Source organism: Simochromis diagramma, unplaced genomic scaffold (assembly GCF_900408965.1).
Source record: "Simochromis diagramma unplaced genomic scaffold, fSimDia1.1 OVJJ01000571.1, whole genome shotgun sequence".
Lineage (NCBI taxonomy): Eukaryota > Metazoa > Chordata > Actinopteri > Cichliformes > Cichlidae > Simochromis > Simochromis diagramma.
The window spans coordinates 4,489,782-4,516,604 of NW_024386885.1; the positions used below are offsets into that span (position 1 = coordinate 4,489,782).

General features: G+C 45.3%; 2 protein-coding genes across 4 annotated transcripts; both read right to left on the bottom strand.

The window, feature by feature from the left end:
- Positions 1–573: 573 nt before the first annotated feature.
- Positions 574–5,698, bottom strand: LOC120734691 (transmembrane protein 121-like). The gene is made up of 2 exons (XM_040033663.1): positions 1,353–5,698; positions 574–1,163 (listed from the first exon to the last, which is right to left on the bottom strand). The coding sequence occupies exon 1, from the start codon at positions 4,049–4,051 to the stop codon at positions 2,963–2,965; it is 1,089 nt and encodes a 362-aa protein (XP_039889597.1). The 5' UTR covers positions 4,052–5,698; the 3' UTR covers positions 574–1,163; positions 1,353–2,962.
- Positions 5,699–9,265: 3,567 nt separating this feature from the next.
- On the bottom strand, positions 9,266–25,673 carry LOC120734677 (NACHT, LRR and PYD domains-containing protein 12-like). 3 transcript variants are annotated; one of them, XM_040033625.1, is made up of 8 exons: positions 25,098–25,673; positions 22,739–24,593; positions 22,400–22,573; positions 20,592–20,765; positions 20,314–20,487; positions 15,231–15,404; positions 13,278–13,330; positions 9,266–13,103 (listed from the first exon to the last, which is right to left on the bottom strand). In XM_040033625.1, the coding sequence occupies exons 2-8, from the start codon at positions 24,511–24,513 to the stop codon at positions 12,583–12,585; spliced, it is 3,045 nt and encodes a 1,014-aa protein (XP_039889559.1). In that variant the 5' UTR covers positions 24,514–24,593; positions 25,098–25,673; the 3' UTR covers positions 9,266–12,582. The 3 variants fall into 3 exon arrangements, with proteins under 3 accessions (XP_039889559.1, XP_039889558.1, XP_039889557.1); XM_040033624.1 differs by having other exon boundaries at positions 13,284–13,330; positions 22,739–25,673; XM_040033623.1 differs by having other exon boundaries at positions 22,739–25,673.
- Positions 25,674–26,823: the final 1,150 nt, after the last annotated feature.

Below are 26,823 nucleotides of genomic sequence, written 5' to 3' on the forward strand. Positions count from 1 at the left end.
TACCATATCACCCTATTAGAGCACTTCGCTCTCGCTCTGCAGGCCTACTTGTTGTTCCTAGAGTATTTAAAAGTAGAATGGGAGGCAGAGCCTTCAGTTTTCAGGCCCCTCTTCTGTGGAACCAGCTTCCTGTTTGGATTCAGGAGACAGACACTATCTCTACTTTCAAGATTAGGCTTCAAACTTTCCTTTTTGCTAAAGCATATAGTTAGGGCTGGACCAGGTGACCCTGAATCCTCCCTTAGTTATGCTGCAATAGACGTAGGCTGCCGGGGATTCCCATGATGCATTGGGTGTTTCTTCTTCACTCACTATGTGTTAACAGACCTCTCTGCATTGAATCATATCTGTTATTAACCTCTGTCTCTCTTCCACAGCATGTCTTTATCCTGTCTTCCTTCTCTCACCCCAACCAATCACAGCAGATGGCCCCGCCCCTCCCTGAGCCTGGTTCTGCTGGAGGTTTCTTCCTGTTAAAAGGGAGTTTTTCCTTCCCACTGTCGCCAAAGTGCTGCTCATAGGGGGTCATATGACTGTTGGGTTTTTCTCTGTATGTGTTATTGTAGGGTCTCCCTTACAATATAAAGCGCCTTGAGGCGACTGTTGTGATTTGGCGCTGTGTAAATAAAGTTGAATTGAATTGAAATGTTAGCTAACTAGTGACAGAATCGATACCTCAGAGGAAAATGAGGACACTAAAACTAAACATCAGTGTAAGGCGAACAGGTCAGTGCTGCAACAATGATCTTATGTTAAACCGAGGATACACTGTGGCTGTTCGGTGTTTGGCTTGCTGCACTGAAACGGGAAAATCCAGCTGTTAGTCGTCATGTTTGGGTTTGTGAAGCACTTTATAAACGAGGACTGTGGAGGAGAGCCTGTCTGAGTCAGGTGACAGGTGGTTACCAGACCAACAGAAGCTGATTTTTCCTCCTCTGGCTGAGAGCAGTCAGCTGATACGATCAGCACTAATTCATGCAATAAAGCACATGCAGACAGTTTACTTCATACTCATCACACCACAAACAACTAAGTTTCTTCCTGAACCACGATCTGCAGGGAAATTAGGTGAAAAAGAACATCACGTCACATCATCTCACTGACTGGATTCCTTCATATTAGAAGTGAGGACTGATGGTGAAGGAGACAGTAAAGCTGAGGACCTGCTGATGGTAAATGGCCTGTATTTATATAGCGCTTTACTAGTCCCTAAGGACCCCAAAGCGCTTTACATATCCAGTCATCCACCCATTCACACACTGGTGATGGCAGCTACATTGTAGCCACAGCCACCCTGGGGCGCACTGACAGAGGCGAGGCTGCCGGACACTGGCGCCACCGGGCCCTCTGACCTGCTGATGGACGTCAGGATTTCGACTTCAGTCTTGTTATGTCAACCTCTGATGCTGTAAACTGTTTGGATGTGTTTAGGAAATATAATATTTTATAGTTACATCTGTGTGAGTGTTTGACGGCAGGGTTTAGGGGGGTAAATTAGAGTTTCATGTCCCCTTTAAAAATGAACTCAGCGGTCTCAGTGTAGCCTCTTTGTGATAATTACTGCGATTTAAACAGAGCAGAGAAACAGCACAAACATGCTCATACGTGTCTGTAGGAGAGCTTTACGGAGCTGAACAGCTGCCCTGAAAGAATGGAAAAGAAAGAAAAAACAAGCAGTTTACTGCCAGTGTTTTTCTGCCTGAAATGGCATCACCATCACATTTTAATTTGCTTTTCTTCTTTTTTAATTTGTCCTTCACCTGACGATGAATTTATTTTAATGTGTGAGGTCTGGCTCCATCTTGTGGCCACACTGGCGTACTGCAGGAATGATTCTGTTTACATGTTCGTGCACTGGCTTTGAAATAAGAGGGAAAAAACTTAAAATCAGACCTGAAGGCAGATAAAACGAAGGGTCTGCAAACAGGAAACTAAACTTTCACATTTTAGACTGACCACAAAGCTGCTTTGCTTTGAAAGCATACTGGCTTCAAATTGTATTTTAGTCATTTTATTAGTTTTCTTTTCCAAATATGAATCATCAACAAAAGCAGCACAGTCACCTCAGCCCTGCGTTACATGATGATGGACTTCTACAGGTAGGACGGAGCCTTGTCAGCCATTTGCTGGTCGTGTCACTGAGTTGACGTCTGTTGCTCTGTCATAATTTATGAATATCCTGAGAAACAACTTCTTCACCAAACGTCCGTACTCTGAAAAGTGTCCAGAAACTGAGATTACACCTGTTCAGGTAACGACGCCACCTCCCTTGCTCCTTTCCTCACACGGCCCGTATCTTTATAAGTGTAATGTGTGGAAGCACACCAGGTAAAAGCTCCAGCATCGTCTCCTCAGCCAGTGAAGAATCATCATTTTCATCCACGATATCTTCTCTTCATGCCGAGGAGCTGCTGTGCGGCTTCAACACTGACACTGAGGAAGGGTTCGCTTGGATTTGTGTTACTGTTTATGGACCTAACAGGCTGAGCTAGTGTTTCAATTCTCTCAGATTACATCAGAGCCCTCTGAGCCCAAATCTGCTCTACTTCATATCTGCTCACAGACATGAGAGCGGCATCAATCTGAACCTGCCAACAAGAAGCTTTCAGGGCATTTTCTAAGTGACTGGTTCTCAGAGACGTGTGACAGGTTTAAATTCAGCACTCTAAAAATGAATTTTACATCCCCACCATATATCTGTGTGAACAAGATGATTTCTACTCATGTTTTAAGTGAAATTCTTTTTATATCAGAGCAAGAGCAGGACAACAACAATAAAAACGACCTTTCCTTAGAAACGGTCACGTTTGAGTTCATGAACAAGAACTTGAAGAAATGTCCAACCTGTTGATCAGTATTACAGCAACGCAGTGAGAGCATGTTGGATTCTGGGACTGCAGACGCTGAGTCAACCTGCGCTCCTCAGATCGGGAAGTTTCTCCACGGCACCGCAGATGCTCGTTTATCCCAAACCAGTCGTGTCCCGTCGCTTCAGTTGGGTTTCTCCTTCTTTTATCTCATCGCCATTCAAGCTCACCTCTTGTTGACTGGCATCATCACCGCCCTCCTCGCCTTCTTCATCCTCTTCCTCCTCTTCTGGGATGCTGGTGAAGTCCTCAATCACGACTCTGGGCAGCCCCACGTGCTGACCGCCGTACACCTGAACCTCCTCCTGAGAGTTCTTCTGGATCTCGGCGCCCCGATCCGCCGGAGGAGCAGCCGGCTGGTGTTTCCTGTACTGCAGCAGGCTGCAGCTCTTCATTAAGATGGCGATCACATTCTTTCCCATCATGATCCCCGACACTCGGATGTCCCCGTAGACCAGCAGGTTTCCTGTGCGGATCAGGAGGGTGATGATGTTGATGGTGGCGAGGCTGAGGATGGGATAGAGCATCATTTTGTGGGGGACGATGTTCACCCCCTGCATGCTGATCTCGCTCAGGGAGACACATGGCAGCACCAGGAGGAGGATGTAGCAGTAGAAGAACATCAAACCCTCCACCCACAGAGGGAGTCCTTCGCTTTGAAGCTCCCACAGGTTCGCTTGAACATCCACGACATCCAGCAGGTCCAGCACCACCCAGAACAGGCGGCTCCGTATCTCCTCTCTTTTTTTGTATGGTCGCAAGTACTCCAGGTGATCTATCGCAGCCAGTGTTACGAACACAATGGGCATGCAGATGGACAGCAGCAGCGTAAGACCTCTCCGGGACACACCTACATCCACCACCTCCACACCTGCAGCCGTGTCCTGGGACTTGTAGTTCTGATAAACAAAGTAGACCTTGATCTCCAAGACAAAGATGTAGAAGAACCAGAGCATCATGGCATAGCCTCGCCTCGCGGTGTGCACCTCTGACCCAGCCCAGACGGCCACGTATCGAAGGATGACGAGGAAACACACGTCGCTTGCCAACACGGTGACGCACACAGCGAGCCTCCGGGAACCCGGATTCTGCTCCACCAGGTAGGCGTCTATGAGTGCCAGGCTGGTCACGATAAGGACTGCCGTCAGGCACACATGGGGCTTGTTTGGTTGCGGGGTAACCATCTCTATTTGAAGCCAGCAGAGAGTCAACGGTCCAAACGCTTACGCCAGTATTTCTGCGAGAGAGTCGGCTACGATCCGAGTCATGACAGCGTCTTTATGGAAGGGTGCAGGTGAGGTTCTGCTTGGGCGTAACTTTCAATCGGAAACAGCCCTCAGTTCAAACTCTGCAGTCCAGTTACTGGACGCTTGGACATCAGCGTTCATCTCTTATTTTCCAGATCTTTATGCCACAGCTTACGTTGCCTGAGATATTTAAGATATTTCACTAAATTCCTCACTTTAAAGCTTGGATGAAGGTTGTGTTCATGTTTTCCTTTGGTCCACGTCCAGTTTCGAACTACCATCCAAACCGAGGTGAAACAAACTGAAGGTTAGCATCAGTGCTCCTGCTGTCTCTCTCTGAAACGACAGTGTGGAAATCTTTGGATTGTTGTGGGAGCAGAATCAGCACATCCACCTCTGGGCTTCCTGTTAAAGCTTGGTTAAATTTAAAAGTCTGTGATCTCCACGCAAGCTGCAACTTTAGAGACTTCAGAGTTTCTCTTAGTGTTTCTGAGGAGGAGATGAAAGCTGCTCGTCTCCCCTGCGGCTCCTCGTAACTCAAAGTTTGTGCTGTAAAGTTTTGCAGAAAAAGCTTTTTGTTTTTTGACACGTTTTAAAGAAAGCTTCTTCAAAAATCAAAACACTGAAACAATCAGGACGAGTGAGCGGGCTCATTATTGCCTCCACGGCTGAAATCCATCGCCACGGCGCCGATCATCAAGCCGGACCATCGTCGCTCCCTTCTGAGCGTGCAGAGAGTCTTCCTCACGTTTTCTATCTGCAGGCTCTGCTTTCAGCACGAGTTTCCCAACATCTGTGAGGGAGGGAGGGAACGAGCCTGCTCGACTCTACGTTTTTTTCTTCACCCTCAGCAGCATGTCCTTGTTTCTGCACACACACACCAAACTGTTTACACCACCGAGCTGCGCTCTCAGGGAGGAACGCTGTTTTCCATAAACATTTGAAGGGCTTCTGGAACAGGAAGTCTCTTCACACATTCACACAAACTTCTCACATCTTGTCACATTTGTTCATTCTTCATCAACATGTTTTACAGCGAACAAAGTGAAACGCTGCATCCAGGTCTCTAATCTAGCTGAAACTGTGCTGTAGTCACAGCGAACTGTGAATCTGAGCGCCGCGTGACCACCCACACAAAACCTCCACATCAGCTCATAGAGGAGTAGAAGAAGTTCAAACTGGAAGCAAAGAAACGGCAAATTTTCTCCAAAAATCTCACCTTTTCAGGCTGCTGCAGCTCCTCCCTGCGTACAGTCTGAGACTCTCTGCACCCACTCATCAATGAACAGGTGGTAAAAACCAATCAAACTAATCATATGCTCGTATTTTCAGCCACCGCGGATGCAGCATCTGTGCAAGGGTGGCTGAAATGGCTGAAACGATGCTAAAGCGCGACATGACTTTTGCGTGCGGTAGTATCCTGGTGCAGGTGTGTGGTTCTCTTCTGAAAATACTGGGCGTAAAGCAGCGTCTCAGACCTCGGTCTGTGATCCCTGTGGAGAGTCACTGGAAAATGAGGTGAGCCTCAGGTCTGAAAGGAGTTTCCTTTGGGCCCAACGTAGGAGGCAGGAAGCTCACAGACAGCTTCCAGGAGAGGTTTTGAGTCCAAACATTAGGGAACTCTCAGGGAACATCGGGGAAGAGCTGGTTTTGTAAGATCACTTCTTTTCTCTGCTTTTAAGCTCTGCTGAAACAAAGTTGGTCAAAACAGAGGAAGCATCGTCTCAATGGCCTCTGACGTCTTCCCCATCCTCCCAGTGTGGGCTACAAACGCACTGATGGGCCACAGGAAGCCTTCCTCTCACACAGAATAAACTGTGTTCCTGTTCTTCTGCTGGTCACAGGAGTTTACCTGGAGTCTGATGGACACACGAGGACAAAGTTTGGTGCTGTTGACACTGCTCTCTGTGTTTGTGTTCAAAGCAGTGATCACAGGCTGCGCTTCGTGAGCTTCAGGTGTTTGTTGATCATCAGTTGAGTCTTTTTTTGGAAGCTCTGATCTTAATGACCTAACTTTTATCTGGGCTAAGCTTTTTATGGGAAGACCACATTAAAAAGTCATGAGAAAATGCTCTGGAGCTGCATGAGGATGAATTACATTAGCCCAGTTACTGCCTCATACGGCTGTCTCCCGCTCGGCGCCGCGTTCAAGGACGGATCTGACGTTCTTTCAAGCTCGCTACTGCTGCGACAGGGCCAGCGGTGACACGAGGGGACGCCTGGCTCCACATCAGAGGTGCAGATTTCTCATTTAGTGGGTCACGAGTGAAACCAGCTGGTGGCTTTGCAGCACATTAGGATAAAAATCCTAACGAGGCATTAGAGCTGAAAGAAACTAAAGCATGAACTTAAAGTGGAGCATGAGCTCACTCAGGTGGCTGACCCATCACAGCAGAGTGCGGCGAGAGGCTGTTAACAGCAACTGCATCTCTGCAGTGCATCCAGCGTCAGAAACATGTAAATGGATCAAAACAAAAGGAAACGCACATGAGCAGGAAAACCGTCACACCACAATCGTCTGCTGAGGTGAGCGTTAGCGCCTTATCTCATGTCATCGGCGTAAATGCAAGCAGCTGAGCTCTCTGTGGAAGGAAAGCGTCTCGTTAAGACCGCAGGCCGACGGCCTCGGCTCTGCCTGCAGCTCCATTTTTCCCTGATGCAGGAACTCTGCACTCCTACGCTCACTTCAAAGCCAGCTGGAGGGAACACAGGAGCCATTAGCATAGATTAGCATATACCTACAGACGAACCCCATCCAGCAGCAGCTGTAAACTCTCCATCCCGGGATGAGAAGCTCTCAGGAAACAGATTTTCCTTCTGATCCTTCCTGGAGCCAAGCGCATTTTCATTAAGCAGTTCGGCGCTGCCAGCATTTCAGAAATCTTTGTGTTAGCGCGTCTGACGAAGCTCGTCCGTCTGCGTTTCCAGTTTGGGGTGAGGTTTGTTAGGAGCGGCCGGGAAAGGAGGAACAGCGCCGATGGGAAGTTTTGTGGATGAACACTGAGCATCAACAGGAGCAGCATGAAGGGAGACATAAAGCACGAAGCAGCCGTCCTCCATACGACCTCTGACCTCTCTCATGTTTTCCTTCGAACACCTGAAACCTCAAAGCTCACAGACATGAAGTCCATGTAGCTGTGCTCACATTTAAGCTGCTCAGCATCGAGCCGTTCTGGTGCCATTTCCAGCGATAACTTTCCAGAGCTGTGATGTTGTGTTTGTTCAGTTTCTGCTGCCCTGATTGCAAAGCCCTAATAAAAAAGACATTTTTACTGTCACACTGTTACCTGCTTAAAAGAGGGAAATATAAAATAGCAGCTTCCAACCTGTGGCAGGAACACTCTTATTCAGAGTTCATTGTCCAACAGCTCAGACATGGACAATCATTTGTTGGTATAACACTGTTCCTGAAAATAAAAGGGAGCCGAGGTCCTACTGCACAGTCTTTTATATTCTGTGTCACTGATTCCTGTAGAGAAACTATGTGTTTACTAGCTGCTTGTTGGTTATGGTATCACACTGCATTATTGAAAAATGTCACATTTAAATGTCATTACTTCTCCCACAGCAGCAGAAGGTTAACAGCAGTTTCAGAGTCTGTCCACTCTGAGCTGACCCATAGGAAACACCGCCGGCTAACTCTGACCCAGACACCAGTGAAAACGAAGCAGGATGTGCAGTGCTCGCAGGACATCTCAGCACGGGGGATGTAGCTCAGGTGGTGGAGCCGGTCACCTACTAACCAAATATCCTTGGGCAAGATTCTAACCCCACGTCTGATGGATCTATTGCAGTGTCGGTGCATAAATAAAAAGTGTTTGTGTGAGTGAGGTAGAGTGCTCAGATGCTGAGCATGAAAAGCAAGCAGCTGAAACCACAAGGTGTGAAAATGGGCGTAGCTCACAAGTGTCGGGTGAGCTCATTGTGAAACCTGGCCCCACCCTATCATGTGACTTCCTGAGGTCAGATGGCCCAGGATGTGAGTGGGTGTTAAGGCGTCTGGGAAGGATCTCAGAGCTGGATTATAGATGGCAGACAGTTGATGTCATAAGCCCCGCCCTCTGTTCAAAGATGGACGTTCACAAAAGTCGATTCTGTTCATCTGGACGTTTTCAGTGGGAGAAACATTTTGTCATCATCCAGGTGACTCCTTCAGTCTCAGCTAGGGATGGGTACCGGTATCTGGTGCCATAAACGGTAGTAACCAGACCGAAAAGCAGCGCACATTTCGGTGCTTTATTTTTCCTGAGATGTCATAGACTTTGGATTCTAGCCAATCATTTTACCTTTGCGAGCGTAGTAGGCGGGTCCAGGTACGTACGTTCTTTTAGAGCAGAGCTACAGATTAAAAACGCCCAAGGCGAAGCGGTCAAAAGTCTGGCTGTACTTCACAGCAAAATATGCAAACTCAGCAGCAACAAGTGCTTTAAGCTGATACTGTGATACTGTCAAAGGAGGTAACACCTCGAATCCGATGAAACACCTGGCGACGCATAGCGTTTTGTTAAAAGCCGAGAAATGCACCGTATTTGATAGCTTGCTGCGAGACCTCACACCGTGCGCATCTACTGCGCGTGGGTTGCCTGTTATCGGACCCGGAGTTAGCAACATCCCCCAAGAACCCGAAGAGGAGAGTCCTGGCCCCTAGCCCTGCCAGTGCAGCAGAAACGATGAGGATGATGATGCAGCAGCAGCCGTTCTTCTCTGCGTGAGTAGCTTAATGTTCGTGTGTAATTTACGTTGAGTAGGCTAACCACGTTATTACATTAATGCATGTAAGGTGAACTAGCAAACATCATCATAGCTACATGCGGCTGTCTTCTTGTTTGATGGCAGATGCTCCCTTCACCCTGGCCAAAAGGCTAAAATGACCAAAGAAAAAGTGGAAAACAGCTGAACATGGCCCAGGATGTGAGTGGGTGTTAAGGCGTCTGGGAAGGATCTCAAAACTGGATTATAGATGGCAGACAGTTGGTGTCCTCTCTGTCCAAAATGTGAACACTGGCATCCTTGAAAGAGTGACCTTTGACCTTAGATGCCAATGGACAGCCGAGTCTTGTCCTGTGGAGGTGGCTCTTCTATGTTATGTGTTTATGAAGTGGCTGTTTGGTGTCTCCTATGTAGAGGCCTGAGCTCCCCTCGCTGTTTTTGAGTCACTGAGCGTTTGTTCACAAGGACATGCACGATGAGCTTCTATGTGACAGAGACACTGTGGGGAGTGTCATCTGTCCCTGATCGTGTGTGTACTCACACAGACTCACTCTGTGTTTGTCTGATTGTCCCTCAGACAAACAGGTTTCGTCAGGGACCGAGCGACAGCACACACAGTGAGGAAATCACTGCTGTGCTGTGACTGTGAACTCTGTGCTGAATCTGCCCATGACCTACACTAACACATTAATGTACACTACAGTAAAAGTAACAAAACACTGTGTGGATAGATGCAGCATACACACATCACGCAGATGATCTGTGTGATGTGTGGACACACATGGCTGCTTTACTTTACTGTGATGGCACTAGCATCAAAGTTAGGTCAGAGTTTGAGGTTTTAATTTATCCCCAGGTTCAGTCGCAGGCTCTGTCCCCTCATTGCAGAGTTAAGCGACATCTTTGACTCTAACATGTCTGCAAGTCACATCATAGGTGCGTGTGGACGGGTCACTGATAAAGCACACAATCAAATTCACATGGAGCCTCTTCTTTCTCTGAACATGTGATAAAAACTGCGTTATGTTGAGTAAAGACTTGTTGATTCCATTAAGTTGTGGACTTAAAGCTGTCGTCCCTGATGGACAACATCTCCCACCCCATGCAGGAGACTCTGACAGCACTGAGCAGCTCCTTCAGTGGCTGCAGCACCCACGGTGTGGGACGGAGAGATTTCACAGGTCGCCCCACTGCTGTCAGACTCCACAACAAAGACTCCAGCTGATCAAACACATCCACACATGTGCAACAACACTAAGCGCAAAACTCTTTCTGGCATCGTTGCATTATACTCATATTGTATATAGCATTTGTCTTCTATTTTATTCGATTGTATACAGTATTTTATTTTATTCTATTCTACTGTGTACAGTTGTGGACAGTATCTATTGATATCTTATTCCAGTGTTTTTCTCTAATTTTTATAGCTTTGCACTGCTGTAACAAAACAAATTTCCCACATGTGAGACTAATAAAGCTTATCTTATCTTATCTTATCTTATCTTATCTTAAGCAGCATGTCTCATGACATTTGCATGTTCATCCTAACAATACTGCTGATGATAGTTCTGTTACAGAAACAGCCACTAAATTAGGAACACTGGCTGATGGATTTAGAGATAAGGTTTGATAAAGACGTCTCACATCAAATGGCTTCTTAAACAACAGTTTCTCAAAGATGAACGACCAATGCTATTTCATATTTCCATGTGTAAGAGGTTTATTGAACTGACTGATAGTAACCGCTCTGTCCAAAGAGACTGATCCCGGGCCTGGGCTGTGATTATTGGGTGAGGAATGAGGGAAACAAAGGAGGGTGTGGGGTAACTTGGAGGACAGACGGTGGTGTAGGACAGGTTTAAACTCCAGGTGACCACGGCTGTCCCGTACAAGGACACAAATGGAACAGATGTTATTGTTCCCGCCTTGAAAGGTGTAAAAGGACGGACTGTTGGGTGTGGGCCTCATTTGGGTTTAATAGAAGCTTTAGTTTCTTACTGCTTGAATAATTACTTAGAAACCTGCAGACATATCAGTATAAAATAATGTGCAGCTGTAGTCACCTCTCAGCGCAGGGCAGCTTCTCCCCAACTTTTACCAGTTGATGCACATCCTCATATAAAACTCTGTGAACTGCCGGGGCGGTTACTCTCTTTTGGAAAGTCTGACTGCAGCTGCTTTACAGCCTTAACAAAAGAGATCCATGTACATGATAATATGGAATCATCCAATCTTCTAATAAATAAAAAGTGTGCTACTGGTGATTCCTCGAAGTGGATAAATGAACATGCAACACTGCTATTCCCTCCTCCCACAATAATCTATAGATCAAAGATTATTGTGGGAAGAGCAGAGGCATGGGTTGTAGCACTATCACCCGGTGTGAACACAGTCTACACTCGAGCAGCTACAGTAATGAGGTCGGTTGACCCAAAACCTGGAGGCACAGCATTTGGGAAACACTGATGCACTCTGCTCAACTAAAAACAGCAGATGTAGCTGAATGATGCATTATCCTGCACGCTGCAGCCATGATGCAGAGCTGGTGCGATTGTCTGCATAAAAAGGAAAGGACACATCAGTGCTTCCTTTAGTACCTCCTTTAGCAGAGAAGACATTGTAGCATTCTTGATGAAAGCAAAGGTGATAACACCATCCCAGATTTCACAGTGACAGACAGACCATCCCTTTCAGTCTGTTGCCTGAAGCTGCTTTACACTGTACAGCAACGCTGCTGCAATATTACTCTCAGCAAACGGATCGATGATGCTGGAACTTGCTGCTCGCCTCTCGTGCCCCGCACGCCTGTATTTTAAAAACTAAAAAACTGTTTATCAAAACCTCCTGCTCGTACAGTTGTTTCCTGTCTGAAGCACAGGTCGTAATGCAGGTGTAACTCGTTGGTTATGTCCTCAGGTGTAGGATCGTCACGATGGACAAAAGGCAGAGTGAAACTGGATCATCTTCTCAGCAGTAAGAGGAACAGGAACCGACAGCTGAGCCAGATTTAATTTCACCATCACTGGAAATGAGTCTTATTCATTTTTGAGCCTCTGTAATAAAGAGCTGTTTTTCTCTGGACTGTCCTCATGTGTATAACACAAAACTGTGTCGCCACATGGGGTCAGCAGCAGGAAAGTTTCAGGTCACCAGAGATAAGGTCCAGCGTGAACTCTCGATTTGAACTAGACAGAAATCACACATCAGGCATGACTCGCTTCCTTTCTCCTGTTAACTGTCTGTGAAGTTTGCTTTATTCTCTAGTGATAAGATTTAGAGATGCACAAAATGCACAGTCAAAAGAAAATCACTTAAAAGATGCAGTTTATGCAGAAAAATGAATCTGAGCTTCAGTTCGATGATTGAGTCTAAATCTGAAGATCAGAATGAAAGAAAAGAAACATCCGTACAACACTGTCAGCCGTTATGTGATTTGTAGTTTAATGCACATTTACATCTAAACTCAGAACCACAGAAGCAGTCCAGTAATCTGATGAAATGAACATGTTTATGATGCAGAATGTCACAGGTCGTCTGTATTATTCACCATCAGTCCATCCATCCGGTCCATACTAGTGATTACATTCGCTGTGGCGCCACCAAGTGTCGACAAGTGTTCAGTGCAAGCCAGGGCTTTCTCCGAGGTCTGAGGACTTAACCAGACGCGACTCGGATCGGTCTAAACTACCAGACGAGAAAAGAATAATAAACATCTGTTCATGTGTGTCAGTGCGTGTCCTCACTGGAGGATCTCCCTGCTACAGAGAACACAGAGACACCGAGGAGTGATTGGACAACCAGAACCCAGGATACACAGGTTCAGTGAAGGTGGTGTTGAAGGTGTGGAGGTGGATCAGTGAGTCAGAGGAGATTCTGTAGAAGGACAGCATGCCAGCAGGCCAGTCCACGTACACTGCTATTCTGTCGAGGACAGAGGAGGAGGAGACGCGTGTTCCTCTGTTATTGTGCATTGCATAGAACCCAACATGAGAGCACCTTAGACTCCACGAGTAGTTATTGTCTCCAAACCGAACCCTCTGGAAAGTGTTTCTGTTTTCTCTGTAACTCACTGCTATGTCAATCACTCCTTCCCACTCCACCTCCCAGTAACAGCGACCAGTCAGTCCACTGGTACACACCATTTGCACAAAGGAGTGAAACCTCTCTGAGTGAAAGGGATATGGCTGCTCTTCCATCACACGTGTCAGCTTCCTGTTGTTGTCAGATAGTTTGAGGTTTCTGTGTAATGTATTTGTGTCCGGTACAAGTGCACAGAAATCTGATGGAGAGAGGAAACAGCAAACGCTTTATCGTCTGAAGCTTTTACGTGCTGCTTTATTCACACGCTGACTGTTAATAAGAGGAAAAGTTAAGGAGTTTATTGTTTGGATCTCCAGTCAGACTGAGAATGAATGCACACACACACATTTCTGATTTAAATAAGTGAACACACACTCACACTTCTTCAGACCGGGTCTCAGCCTCTGCTCTCCACAATGTTCCAGCCTGGAGGAAGAAACAAAGTCTGATTAATATTAGGGTTGTCAAAATCAACGTGGATTCGTCATGATTAATCCGATTAAAATTTTTAACGCAATTAACACATCTGCAGCTCTGAATGACTCAAAATCCCTGAAATGTCTCTGTCAGCGCATTTGGGGCAGTTTGTACAAGTAGAGTTACCTTTGCACATGTGCAGTAGATCTGGTAGTGACGGGCAGCAGAACCAACCAAATCAATATGGATGATGACAAACAGCACACTGGCCCTCTTGTGGGAAATTTGAGTATAAAAAGCAACAAGACGGAGCAGTCGACCGACATAAAGTATTGTGCACAATGTGCACAATACTTTATGTATTCTCAGCTTAGGGCGATCGTGGCTCAAGAGTTGGGAGTTTGCCTCGTAATCGGAAGGTTGCCGGTTCGAGCCCCGGCTCGGACAGTCTCGGTCGTTGTGTCCTTGGGCAAGACACTTCACCCGTTGCCTACTGGTGGTGGCCAGAGGGGCCGATGGTGCAATATGGCAGCCTCGCTTCTGTCAGTCTGCCCCAGGGCAGCTGTGGCTACAACTGTAGCTGCCTCCACCAGTGTGTGAATGTGTGTGTGGATGACTGGGTGTGTAAAGCGCTTTGGGGTCCCTAGAGGGGACTAGTAAAAGCACTATACAAATACAGGCCATTTACCATTAAAACATTAACGCGGAGCTTACATTAGTCAGAGATGCTGCTAGCACTTTGGCTAGCGCGTCCCCTCACAGAGCGTCGGGAACTCAGTAAGTCCACTTCGGACAAACTGACTGACACAATTATCAAGTGAATTGCAACAAACTGCAGATCTATTAATATTGTTGAGGACACAGGCTTTACAAAGGTCTTGCAAGTTGCCTCTCAAGATGCATTTCACAAGTCTCCAACAAGAAGCACAATAATGTCAAAAATTCATCAGCTGCATGACACTGAAAAGGAGAAAAAGCACAAGCCTTTAGCTTTAGCTGTAGCCAAACACGTCGCCCGACAGGAGACTGCTGGACTTCTGTCAGTAACAGTAAGTATCTTGGTGTTACTGCTGCTGGGAAGTAAAGTCATTTGCATTGAGAATAATGAAGACAGAGGAGAGGAGAGTTTTTGATCTTAGTCAAAAATCTATCCATCAGCTTCAGCGTGTCCAGAACTCTGCTGCTCGTATCATCACCAGGACTCCTTCTATGCACCACATCACTCCTGCTTTGCAGCAGCTTCACTGGCTTCCAGTTAAATACCGCATCAATTTCAAGATACTTTTGTACACGTTCAAGGCTATCCATCATCTCTCGCCTTCATACCGCTCTGACCTGGTTCAGCTCACCATCCCTTCTCCATGTCTCACATCCTCCTCTCTTTCTCTTTCCGTCCCTTCCCCCAGCTAGCCACCGTGGGGCGCAAGGCTTTCTGCTGCTCTGCCCCCCATCATCCCTTCCTCCTGAGATAAGAAACATCACTTCCCTCCCTCTTTTTAAATCCAGACTCAAAACTCACCTGTTCACATTAGCCTATTCCACATTCATTTGTCCATCCTGCTACTTTAATTTATTTTATTTATTTGCTCAACGTTTTATCCTTATTATGTTTGTTCCTGTTATTGCTTGTGTACAGTGTCCTTGACTGTTTTGAAAGGCGCTTTCTTAAATAGAATGTACTATTATTATTATTATTGTTATTAATAATAATACCAAGTACCGAGGTAGTGAGTAACTATGTAAGCTGATAACTAACCTTCTCAGTTATTTTGCAGCAGTGTTGAAAACATGACTGAAATGAATGTAATGAGTGAGGACAGGGACTCAGCTCATCAGTTTACTGTCAGTCTGCACTGTTGGAGCAGACGGTGAGTTGAAAGGCGTCAGCCTGCCAGTGTGCTGTTCATACCAGAGAGTTTCAAGTCTCCACTGAGGATCCTTCAGCCCAGCAGAAAGAAGCTTCACTCCTGAGTCTCCTGGGTGATTGTAGCTCAGATCCAGCTCTCCGAGATGGGAAGGATTGGAATTCAGAGATGAGGCCAGAGAAGTACAGCCCTCCTCTGTGATCTGGCAGCCTGACAGCCTGGAGACAGACACACACACACACACACACACACACACACACACACACACACACACACACACACGCACGCACACACACACACACACACACACACACACTATCTTAGCTTTTATTTTTCAATCGTTATTTTGTTGCAACTTAAAAATATAAAAAATAATGAAAGGAGTATCTGTGTATGAGTTTGTCTTAGTGTAATGGTGAAAACTCTAATACAGAACTAAAGGATAGGATTTTTTCTCTATATATTTACATAATATATAATAAGTGGATTGTATATCAAAATAAATGCACACAACATGAATATACAGGGTGGGCATTTATATGGATACACCGTAATAACATGGGAATGGTTGGTGATATTAAAGTCCTGTTTGTGGCACATTAGTATATGTGAGGGCGTAAACTCCTCAAGATGGGTGGTGACCATGGTGGCCATTTAGAAGTCGGCCATCTTGGATACAACTTTTGTTTCTTCAATAGGAAGAGGGCCATGTGACACATCAAACTTATTGGTAATGTCACAAGAAAAACAACGGTGTGCTTGGTTTCAACGTAACTTTATTCTTTCATGAGTTATTTACAAGTTTCTCTTTGTTCACAGCCATTGACATGTCGAAGAGGTTAACACGTGAGGAGCGGATCGAAATTGTGTTGATATCTGGTGAACGCAGTAACCGGGTCATTGCAGCAGATTTCAATGCAAGACACTCTACGAGACCACCCATCTCCCATGCTACAGTCAGCAAACTGCTTGCTAAGTTTCGTGAAACTGGTTCAGTGTTGGATTTGCTAAGAGTGGCATTAGTCGAACATCCCTTTGGCGGATATTAGCTACTCACAAATGGAACCCTTACAAACTCCAGCTACTGCAGCATCTCAACGAGGATGACCCAGATCGGCGCACAGAATTTGCAGAATGGGCAAAACAGAAATTGGAACAGGACCCTCAGTTCACACAGAAGATTTTGTTCAGTGATGAGGCAAACTTTTATGTGAATGGTGAAGTTAACAAACAAAACCACCGCTATTGGTCTGACACTAACCCACATTGGATGGATCCCTCCAAGACTGTTGGAACAACAAAAGTGATGGTTTGGTGTGGTATATGGGGAACAACGATAGTGGGTCCATTCTTCATCAATGGAAACCTCAAGGCCACTGGATATTTGAAATTGCTATATGATGATGTGTTTCCCTCTTTATGCGCTGAAGCTGGCACGTTCCCTGAGTTTTTCCAGCAAGATGGTGCACCACCACATTATGGGTGCCAGGTCTGAGCATTCCTAGATGAACAGTTTCCTGGAAAGTGGATTGGTCGTCATGGGCCAGTTGAATGGCCCCCAAGATCTCCCGATCTGACCCCCTTAGACTTTTATCTTTGGGGTCATCTGAAGGCAATTGTCTATGGTGTGAAGATACGAGATGTGCAGCACCTGAAACTACGGATACTGGATGCCTGTGCTGGCATTTCTCCTGCGGTGTTGCTATCAGTGTGTGAAGAGTGGGAGAAGAGGGTTGCATTGACAATCCAACACAATGGGCAGCACATTGAACACATTTTATAAGTGGTCAGAAACTTGTAAATAACTCATGAAAGAATAAAGTTACGTTGAAACCAAGCACACCATTGTTTTTCTTGTGACATTACCAATAAGTTTGATGTGTCACATGGCCCTCTTCCTATTGAAAAAACAAAAGTTGTATCCAAGATGGCCGACTTCTAAATGGCCACCATGGTCACCACCCATCTTGAGGAGTTTGCCCCCTCACATATACTAATGTGCCACAAACAGGACTTTAATATCACCAACCATTCCCATGTTATTATGGTGTATCCATATAAATGCCCACCCTGTACAATAACTAAATACAGATATAGAATACACATTTGAAATTAAGAAATATATACAGGTTATGAGAGTGTGGGGAGGAAAGAACATGATGTGCACAGTGCTTTTACTGAATCAAGTGTCCAAAGTTATTGTAGCCTGAGTAAATACTCAGGTGTGTCATTGTGTGTTAACTGAGCAGTGAGCAGGGTGAGGGAGCATTGTTTTGCTTTATTTTGCTGTTCCTAGGGCTATGCTTTTCTGGACAGAGATCTCAGATGTTGTTCCTGGATCTGCTGGAGCCACTCACCTAGCTTGGGGGTCCCTGCACCTAATGCTCTGATTACCACTGGGACCACTGTTACCTTCACCCTCCACATCTTCTCCAGCTCGTCTCTCAGCTTCTCATGTTCCTCCCTAATGTTGCTATGACTCAGTATAGCTAAATGTATTAACAACTACTGTGTCACGTTGGATAGCTGTCACCCTTTTGTCTGTCTCTGGACGTCCCACAGGATCTCAGCTCAGTCATTCTCAACCACTCTAGGGGGCATATCCCGATTCAACCTCGGGACGTCCAGGCCATACTCGACACAGATGTTCCTATATGCTATACCAGCGACTTGGTTATGGCGTTCCATGTATGCACTCCCTTTGCATCTCATACCCTGCTGTTATGTGCTGGATTGTCTCAGGGGTATCTTTACATAGCCTCCACCTGGGGTCTTGCCTGGTGTTGTCAGTGTGCTCAGAGGTTATTCCTGTGCTGCCATGATTAGTGCCTCTGTGCTGTTTTTCCATGATGGCTACTGTTCTTTTTCCTCTTGTGTCTGTGAAGGTTCTCAGTCCTCCAGGTCATCGTAGTCTAAGGAGCTTGGAAAGAAAAGCGTCTGGACTTCCTTAACTTCTTACTTACATTCAGCTGACTCCTCAGGACTTGCCTGACCCTCTGCAGGTACTTGGTGGTTGCAGCTTTCCTAGAGACCTCTTCACGGTTCCAATTTGCCTGTGGTGCCCCAGGTACTTGTGACTGTCCTTACTATCTGGTAATGTAATCTCCTCACTTCTGACTACCTTCCCTCTCTTTGTTACTATCCGACTACACTTCTCTAATCTGAATGACATTCTGATGTCGCTGCTCTACATCCTAGTGGTATGAATCAGTCGATGTCTTCTCCAGTCCTGGCATTCAGCTTGATGTCATCCAAAGAGAGGAGGTGGCTAACAATTGCTCCATTCTGTAGTCGGTATCCGTAGCCTCTCTTGTCAACGATCTGGCTGAGGTGGTTCAGGCCTATGCATAACAGCAGTAAGGACAAAGCATCTCTTTGGTAAATCTCTCACTTTGTGGTGTAATTTGCTTGAAGGTGGCCTAAGGTTCCTGTTGATCTTATATAATTCTAGTACAGGAGCTGAGGCAGGATGGGACTTTTCCCTCCTGATAATCCTTGAGGATTAGGGCTATCAATTAGCCATTCTGGGTGTGTCTCATCCATTAGCAGCAGGTATATTTGTGCTGCTAGAAACATGTGGAATGCTGTTAGCGTCACGTCAAGGGCTGGTACTGTCCATCTCTTCATACTTGAGACTCTTTCTTGGTTGTCTCCCACTGTGATGGTTACTGGATCCTGTTCAGGGAGATTGATATGGTCTGCTCTTAGATCCACTAGCCATTGAACATTGTTGTTATAAGTTGAGTCTTCTCCCATATGGTCTTCTAGTATTCCTCAGTCTCCAACTTTGGTGGGGCTGCTCTCAAATTGTTTTCCTGCCATTGACACTACACATCAGTGGAGAACAGTTGGTTTATTCTCCTGGCTTCCAACGTTCTCATATACCTCTTCAAATGGGTAGCTGTGAGTCTTTGCTTAGCAGTTCCCAAGGCCTCAGGTATGGACAGCTTTCTGTGCTTCTTAGTCACCCATTTCTTAATCACAACTTTCTGCCACTAACTTCTGTGCTATCTTGATTTTGGCTGTTCAAGTTGTAGCCAAGCATCTCAAGAATGTCACCCAATCTAGGAGGGTGGGGATGATGACGACCTGATGGCACCCCCTTGCCGTAGCACTTGTGTTGTACATCATCAATCTCTAAGGAACACTAAACTACCAGTTGTTTTGCCATTGGTCCAAATGTTGGGTGTCAAAGAATGGGTGTCCATAGGATCCACATCCACTTCATGTAACCCTTTGAGCTGGAGTTACTTTCCATTCCAACAGGTCCCCATTCTCATCCCTTGTTCACTTATGGATTCTTGTTCCACTTCTCGTCAATGTATCCTAGTTCCTCTGCACCTGACACAGACCTTGTTAATCCAGGTGAAATCTGACATAGGATGTCTTCAGTGCACTTTCTACATGTTTCCTCTTACTATTCAAATCGACATCCCTCCTAAAAACCTTTCTGTGAAACCCATCATACTTAACATTTAGTATTTTCTGGGTCTTAATAAGTTCTCTGAGGTCATCCTTCATATTGTCCAAGGACATCACATAATGACAGTGGAAAGGTCAGCTTATATTTCCTCATCTCTCTCATCACCAGCTCCGGAGCTAACTCATCTCTCAGCCCAGTTGTCTCCTCTGTAGCTCGTCAATGATAACAAGTGCTGTTCCATGTAGTATCACTGACATGCTCAGTACCGTAATTTAGTCTTGTGTGTAAACACTGGACTCTAAAATAACAAAAAAATGAAAATCCCAGGAGTAAAAAAGAAGTGACAAATAACAAAGCAACAAAGCATGGAAGAGCTACTGTAACTGCTGTGACTCAGCAAGGCAATTTAGTGGTTAACCAAAGCACTCTCATAGGTATTGAAAGTTTACAAAGATGCAAACTTACAAAGAAAATAGTTAGCAGTTAGGGGTTGGATGTCCTTTGCCACAGTTATTAGTGAATGGATTAGAGCTATATTTTAAAACAATCTTCTCAAATAATCTTAGAAGTTATTGTGAAGGCTGAAGTCAACTCTTGTACTGTTTTAGAGTAACAAAATGAGCCGATTTTGCCAAACATAGTTCTGGAGCAATATATAAAAACAATGACAGTTTCCTCCTGTTTGCAAGGGGTAATCTTCTTACTTGAGAGTCTCTAGTGCACAGTCAGAATCCTTCAGTCCAGCAGAGAGTAGCTTCACGCCTAAATCGCGCAGATCGTTGTTACTCACGTCCAGCATTCTCAGACTTAACACCTGGGAGCTGAGTACCAACGACAATTGGTGGCAGCATTTCTCTGTAAGGCCAGTTTGATTCAACCTGATGAAAAAAACAAAATTTCTTGTAGCCTTAGTTTTTATAATCAAGGTAAGTACAAATAGTGCAACAGAGCACTACATAGATATTTCACAATGTGATCTGACCTGAGCGTCTGTAGGTTAAAGTGATGATGAACCATTCCAGCAGAGAGTAGACTCACTCCTGAATCCTTCAGGTCATTGTTACTCAGGTCCAGGTCTCTCAGACTGGAGAACTGGGAGTTGAGAAATAGTGAGAAGTCCTGGCAGCATTTTGCTGTGAGATTGGTTTGATTCAACCTGACAGAAAGCAACGAACAGCAATAAATATACTTGCATTTAATTCAATTCAATTCAATTCAATTCAATTCAATTCAATTTTATTTATATAGCGCCAAATCACAACATAAGTCGCCTCAAGGCGCTTCATAGATACAGAGAAAAACCCAACAATCATATGACCCCCTATGAGCAAGCACTTTGGCAACAGTGGGAAGGAAAAACTCCCTTTTAACAGGAAGAAACCTCCGGCAGAACCAGGCTCAGGGAGGGGCGGCCATCTGCTGCGACCGGTTGGGGTGAGAGAAGGAAGACATGCTGTGGAAGAGAGACAGAGATTAATAACAGATATGATTCAATGCAGAGAGGTCTGTTAGGTCTGAGTGAGAAAGGTGACTGGAAGGAAAAACTCAATGCATCATGGGAATCCCCCGGCAGCCTACGTCTATTGCAGCATAACTAAGGGAGGATTCAGGTTCACCTGATCCAGCCCTAACTATATGCTTTAGCAAAAAGGAAAGTTTTAAGCCTAATCTTGAAAGTAGAGATAGTGTCTGTCTCCTGAATCCAAACTGGAAGCTGGTTCCACAGAAGAGGGGCCTGAAAACTGAAGGCTCTGCCTCCCATTCTACTTTTAAATACTCTAGGAACAACAAGTAGGCCTGCAGAGCGAGAGCGAAGTGCTCTAATAGGGTGATATGGTACTACAAGGTCATTAAGATAAGATGGGGCCTGATTATTTAAGACCTTGTATGTGAGGAGCAGGATTTTGAATTCAATTCTGGACTTAACAGGAAGCCAATGAAGGGAAGCCAAAACAGGAGAAATCTGCTCTCTCTTTCTAGTCCCTGTCAGGACTCTTGCTGCAGCATTTTGGATTAGCTGAAGGTTTTTCAGTGAGTTTTTTGGACATCCTGATAATAATGAATTACAGTAGTCCAGCCTGGAAGTAATAAATGCATGAACTAGTTTTTCAGCGTCACTCTGAGACAGGATATTTCTAATTTTAGAGATGTTGCGCAAATGGAAGAACGCAGTCTTACATATTTGTTTAATATGTGCATTGAAGGACATGTCCTGGTCAAAAATGACTCCAAGGTTCCTCACAGCGTTACTGGAGGCCAAGGTAATGCCATCCAGAGTAAGAATCTGGTTAGATACCATATTTCTAAGCTTTTCAGGGCCGAGTACAATAACCTCAGTTTGATCTGAATTAAGAAGCAGAAAGTTAGCGGCCATCCAGGTCTTTATGTCTTTAAGACATTCCTGCAGTTTAACTCATTGGTGTGTGTTATCTGGCTTCATGGACAGATTGAGCTGGGTGTCATCTGCATAGCAGTGAAACTGTATGCTATGTCTTCTAATGATGCTGCCTAAGGGAAGCATGTATAATGTAAACAGAATTGGTCCTAGCACTGAACCCTGTGGAACTCCATAATTAACCTCAGTGTGTGAAGAGGACTCTCCATTTACATGCACAAACTGGAGTCTATTAGATAGATATGATACAAACCACTGTCCACCTGTTTGCAGTCAGACAGCATTAATTCCTATACAGTTGTGTTTATGAGTTAAAGTATAAACAAACAATGACGATAAATGATAAACATGGAACACAATCCACTGCAGCATTATAATACAACATTTCAGCTTACCTGAGGCTCTGTAGTGTACAGTGAGGAGTCTCCAGTATTGCAGAGAGCAACTTCAGACCCAATCCCTGCAAATTGTTGTTACTCAAGTCCAGTTCTCTCAGATTGGAGGACTGGGAACTGAGAACTGAAGACAAAGCTTCACAGCTTCTCTCTGACAGATTACAGCCACTCAATCTGTAGAGGAAATAGTGATGCTGTTTATATGCTATAAAAAACTACTGTAGTAATTATAAAATGAATAATTATATTATTGTTTGAACAAATTTCCTCATGAGATTTAATTTAACAAAAACTAGCACCTGTGATGCCATTGCAATATCTGGTTATCTGTGCACCTACAGAGCTTTGGTGGAGGCTTTGACCACTGGCAAAAGCCTCAAAAAAGCTTCTTCTGAAGCAGAAGCAGAATATTTCTTCAGGTCAAAAACATGCAGATGTTCTTCTGATGACAGTAAGATGAAAACCAAAGCTGACCACTGAGCTGGAGAAAGTTCATATGTGGAGAGGCTTCCTGAACTTAGATACTGTTGGATTTCCTCTATTAGAGAACGATCATTTAGTTCATTCAGACAGTGGAGAAGATTAATGTTTCTCTCTGGAGACAGATTCTCACTGAGCTTCTCCTTGATATACTGGATTGTTTTCTGGTTGGTTTTTGACCGACAGTCTGTTTTTTTCAGTAGGCTCTGTAGTTTATCCTGATTGGTCTGCAGTGAAAGACCCAAGAGGAAGCGAAGGAACAAGTCCAGGTGTCCGTTTGGACTCTGTAAGGCCCTGTCAATCGAAATCCTGTGGATCTTCTTTGAAGATGTTTTACTTAAAAGCAGTTGAAGATTGCGCATTGAGGGCTGTGGTGAAAGCATCACATTTTTGTTGCTATTTATAAGCGACATGCTCACATAAAGAGCAGCCAGAAACTCCTGAACGCTCAGATGGACGAAGCTGAACATCTTGTCTTTCCCTTTCCTTCCTCGATCTTCTTTGAAGATCTCTGTGAACACTCCTGAGCACACCGAGGCTTCACTGAAATCAATGCCACTCTGTCTCAGATCCTTCTCATAGAAGATCAGGTTGCCCTTTTCCAGCTGCTCAAAGGCCAGTTTTGCTAATGACTTAATGTATTGAATGCTCTTCTCTGGGCCATACTTTTCTTTTGTCCGATCAATCTGAAACACCAGGAACTCTGCGTACATCTCAGTCAGAGTCTTGGGCAGCTCTCCTCCCTCTCTGGTTTTCAACACATCCTCCAGAACTGTTGCAGTGATCCAGCAGAAGACTGGGATGTGGCACATGATGTGGAGGCTTCGTGATGTCACGATATGGGAGATGAGTTTGTCAGCCTCCTCCTTACCTTTGACTCTCTTCCTGAAGTACTCCTCTTTCTGTTGGTCGGTGAACCCCCTGACCTCTGTTGTACTGCTGATAAACTCTCGAGGGATCTGATTGGCCGCTGCAGGCCGTGTGGTTACCCAGATGCGAGCAGAGCGTAGCAGTTTCCCATTGATGAGTTTCCTCAGCAGGACATCTGTTTTAGCTGCCTTTGTTACATCGACAGAGCGAATGTCTTCAGAATGAAGGTCGAGATGAAGGCGGCTCTCATCCAGCCCATCAAACACAAACAGAAGTTTGAATTTACTCTTGTCATAGTTGGTGATTCCTGATGACTGAACATCTGTAAAGATGTAATTAAGAGCCTCCTGTGGGATGCCTACAGTTTCTGGGATGCATTCATGAATGAGCTCTGCCAAACTGAACTTTTCTCCCTTCAGAGGATTCAGCTGACGGAAGGTGAAGGGGAAAATCAGATGCACATCTTGATTGGATCTTTGTTCAGCCCAGTCCAAAACAAACTTGTGAACAAGGAAAGTTTTTCCAATTCCTGCGATTCCATTGGTCATCACTGTTTTGATGGGTCTGTAGTCTCCTGAAGGATGTTTGAACATGTCTGTGGGTCTAATAGGTTTCTCTGGCTCTGCCGGCTTCCATACTTTCTCAATCTGCCGGATCTCATGCTGTGTGTTGATATGTACATCATACCCAGCTGTGATGTACAGCTCTGTGTAGATATCAACCAGACGCTGTTTATCTTCTGTCCAACCTTCTTGGGTACACATAAACTTGTCCTGGAAGTTTGATTGAAGTATTTGCTGGAAAAACTTGATGGGGCGAGGCTCTGGTACTGGAACCACCACATCTGTATCAAACATGAGGGGAAAAATACAAAGTGTGCTGTGTATATTTCACGAATACCCATGTTGTTGTTGGAAGCAGTAAACAAAAAGTTCCATAAAGTTAAGCTTTCATTGTTCAGAGGAAGATCAATAATACAACAGCACTGGTAAAAATTAAAAAAAAAAATGTTAAGCCAGAGTTAAAATGTCCTCAGGTTACTGAATTTAGTGAATCCCTGGCCCTGGATCCAGCCCTCTGGATGAAACTACTTGCTAGGTGTAAGGAACCTATGTTGTCACACAGCAAGCAGGTAATGCTCATTATGAGGTGGCCTCACTTCCTTGTGACAATTAAAGCCCACGCAGCAGATGTTGCTGCATTGCAACAGCAGTTTACTTGTGTATTCTCCCTTCTGCCCTCTGACCATCCTCATAAAATACTTCTGTGATCTCAGAAGGACCTGACACAACTCCGTAACTGTGGTTTGTGTTTTTTTATTGTTATCACACAATCTGCTTTATGTCACCTTTTGGGACCTTCCAGATGCACGCTGCCCTGGCTCCAGTGCTCTCCTCCAGCAGCAGCCTCCTCTCCAGGCCTGGCTGCTACTGAAATAGGGAATGCAAAATGCTCACTGGCTGTGCAAAACCAGCCTCCCTGACACCAAACCATGAACCTGCTGCTCCACTCCTCCCCTGCAGCTGAGCCACCAACCACACAGTGCCACCCCCCCACCGCCCAATTTGTGCCGGGGAGCCATCTGGCCTAGCCGGTCTTGAGACGCGGACAGGATGCAATAGCTGCTGTTTTATCCATCTGTGGCTGCACATGCTCACAACCCTAATTGGTACCCCAGAAACTATACGTCCCTCCGTCCAACCACACACTTTTTCGGGTTGGCCGTGAACCCCGCCTGCCTCAGAGACTCCAGGACCACTACCACCCGCTGCATATGCTCCGCCCAAGTGTCACTATTGATGATGATGTCTTCCAGGTCGGCTGCAGCATATGCAGCATAATCAAATCAAATCAAATCACTTTTATTGTCACATCACATGTGCAGGCACATTGGTACAGCACATGCGAGTGAAATTCTTGTGTGCGAGCCCCACAAGCAACAGAGATGTGCAAACACAACAACACAAACGAGCAAAATACAAGAATGGCCGACCTGAAACTAATAAATATATGTACAATATATAATAGTGTATGCATTTCTGGATGTGTATACTAAATATTTTCCTACGTATGTGTGTGTGTGTGTGTGTGTGTGTGTACACATTTTTACAAATTAAATAGTAAAAAAAATAAAATAATAATAATAATAATAATAATAATAATAATAATAAAATATATAAAATATACAGAGTTGAATATGTGCAAAACAAGTGGCATTTATATACAGTGTGGAGTGCATAATGTTGAAGTTCCAGTAGTGAAGCTGAGGTGTCTATGACGTGTTCAGCAGTCTGATGGCCTGATGGAAGAAGCTGTCTCTCAGTCTGCTGGTACGGGACCGGATGCTGCAGAACCTCCTTCCTGATGGAAGCAGTCTGAACAGTTTATGGCTGGGGTGACTGGAGTCCTTGATGATCCTCCCCGCTTTCCTCAGGCACCGCTTCCTGTAGATGTCTTGGAGGGAGGGAAGCTCACCTCCAATTATCCGTTCAGAGCACCGCACTACTCGCTGGAGAGCTTTGCAGTTGTAGGCGGTGCTGTTGCCATACCAGGTGGTGATGCATCCAGTGAGGATGCTCTCAATGGCACAGTGATAGAAGGTCCTGAGGATGCGGGGGCTCATGCCGAATCTTTTCAGTCTCCTGAGAAAGAAGAGGCGCTGCTGCGCCTTCTTCACTGTTTTGTTTGTGTGTACTGACCACGTAAGATCCTCAGCCAGATGTACTCCAAGGAACCGGAAGCTGCTCACTCTCTCCACAGCAGCGCCGTTGATGGTGATGGGGGTGTGTACTTCTCTGCACCTCCGGAAGTCCACTATCAACTCCTTTGTCTTTGCGACGTTGAGGGTGAGATGGTTGTCTTGACACCAGTGGGTCAGGGCGCTGACCTCCTCCCTGTAAGCCGTCTCATCATAGTTGGTGATAAGACCCACCACTGTAGTGTCGTCCGCAAACTTCACAATGATGTTGGAGCTGTTAGTGGCTGTGCAGTCGTAGGTGTAGAGTGAGTACAAGAGAGGGCTCAGTACACACCCCTGTGGAGCACCAGTGTTCAGTGTGATGGGGGATGAGGTG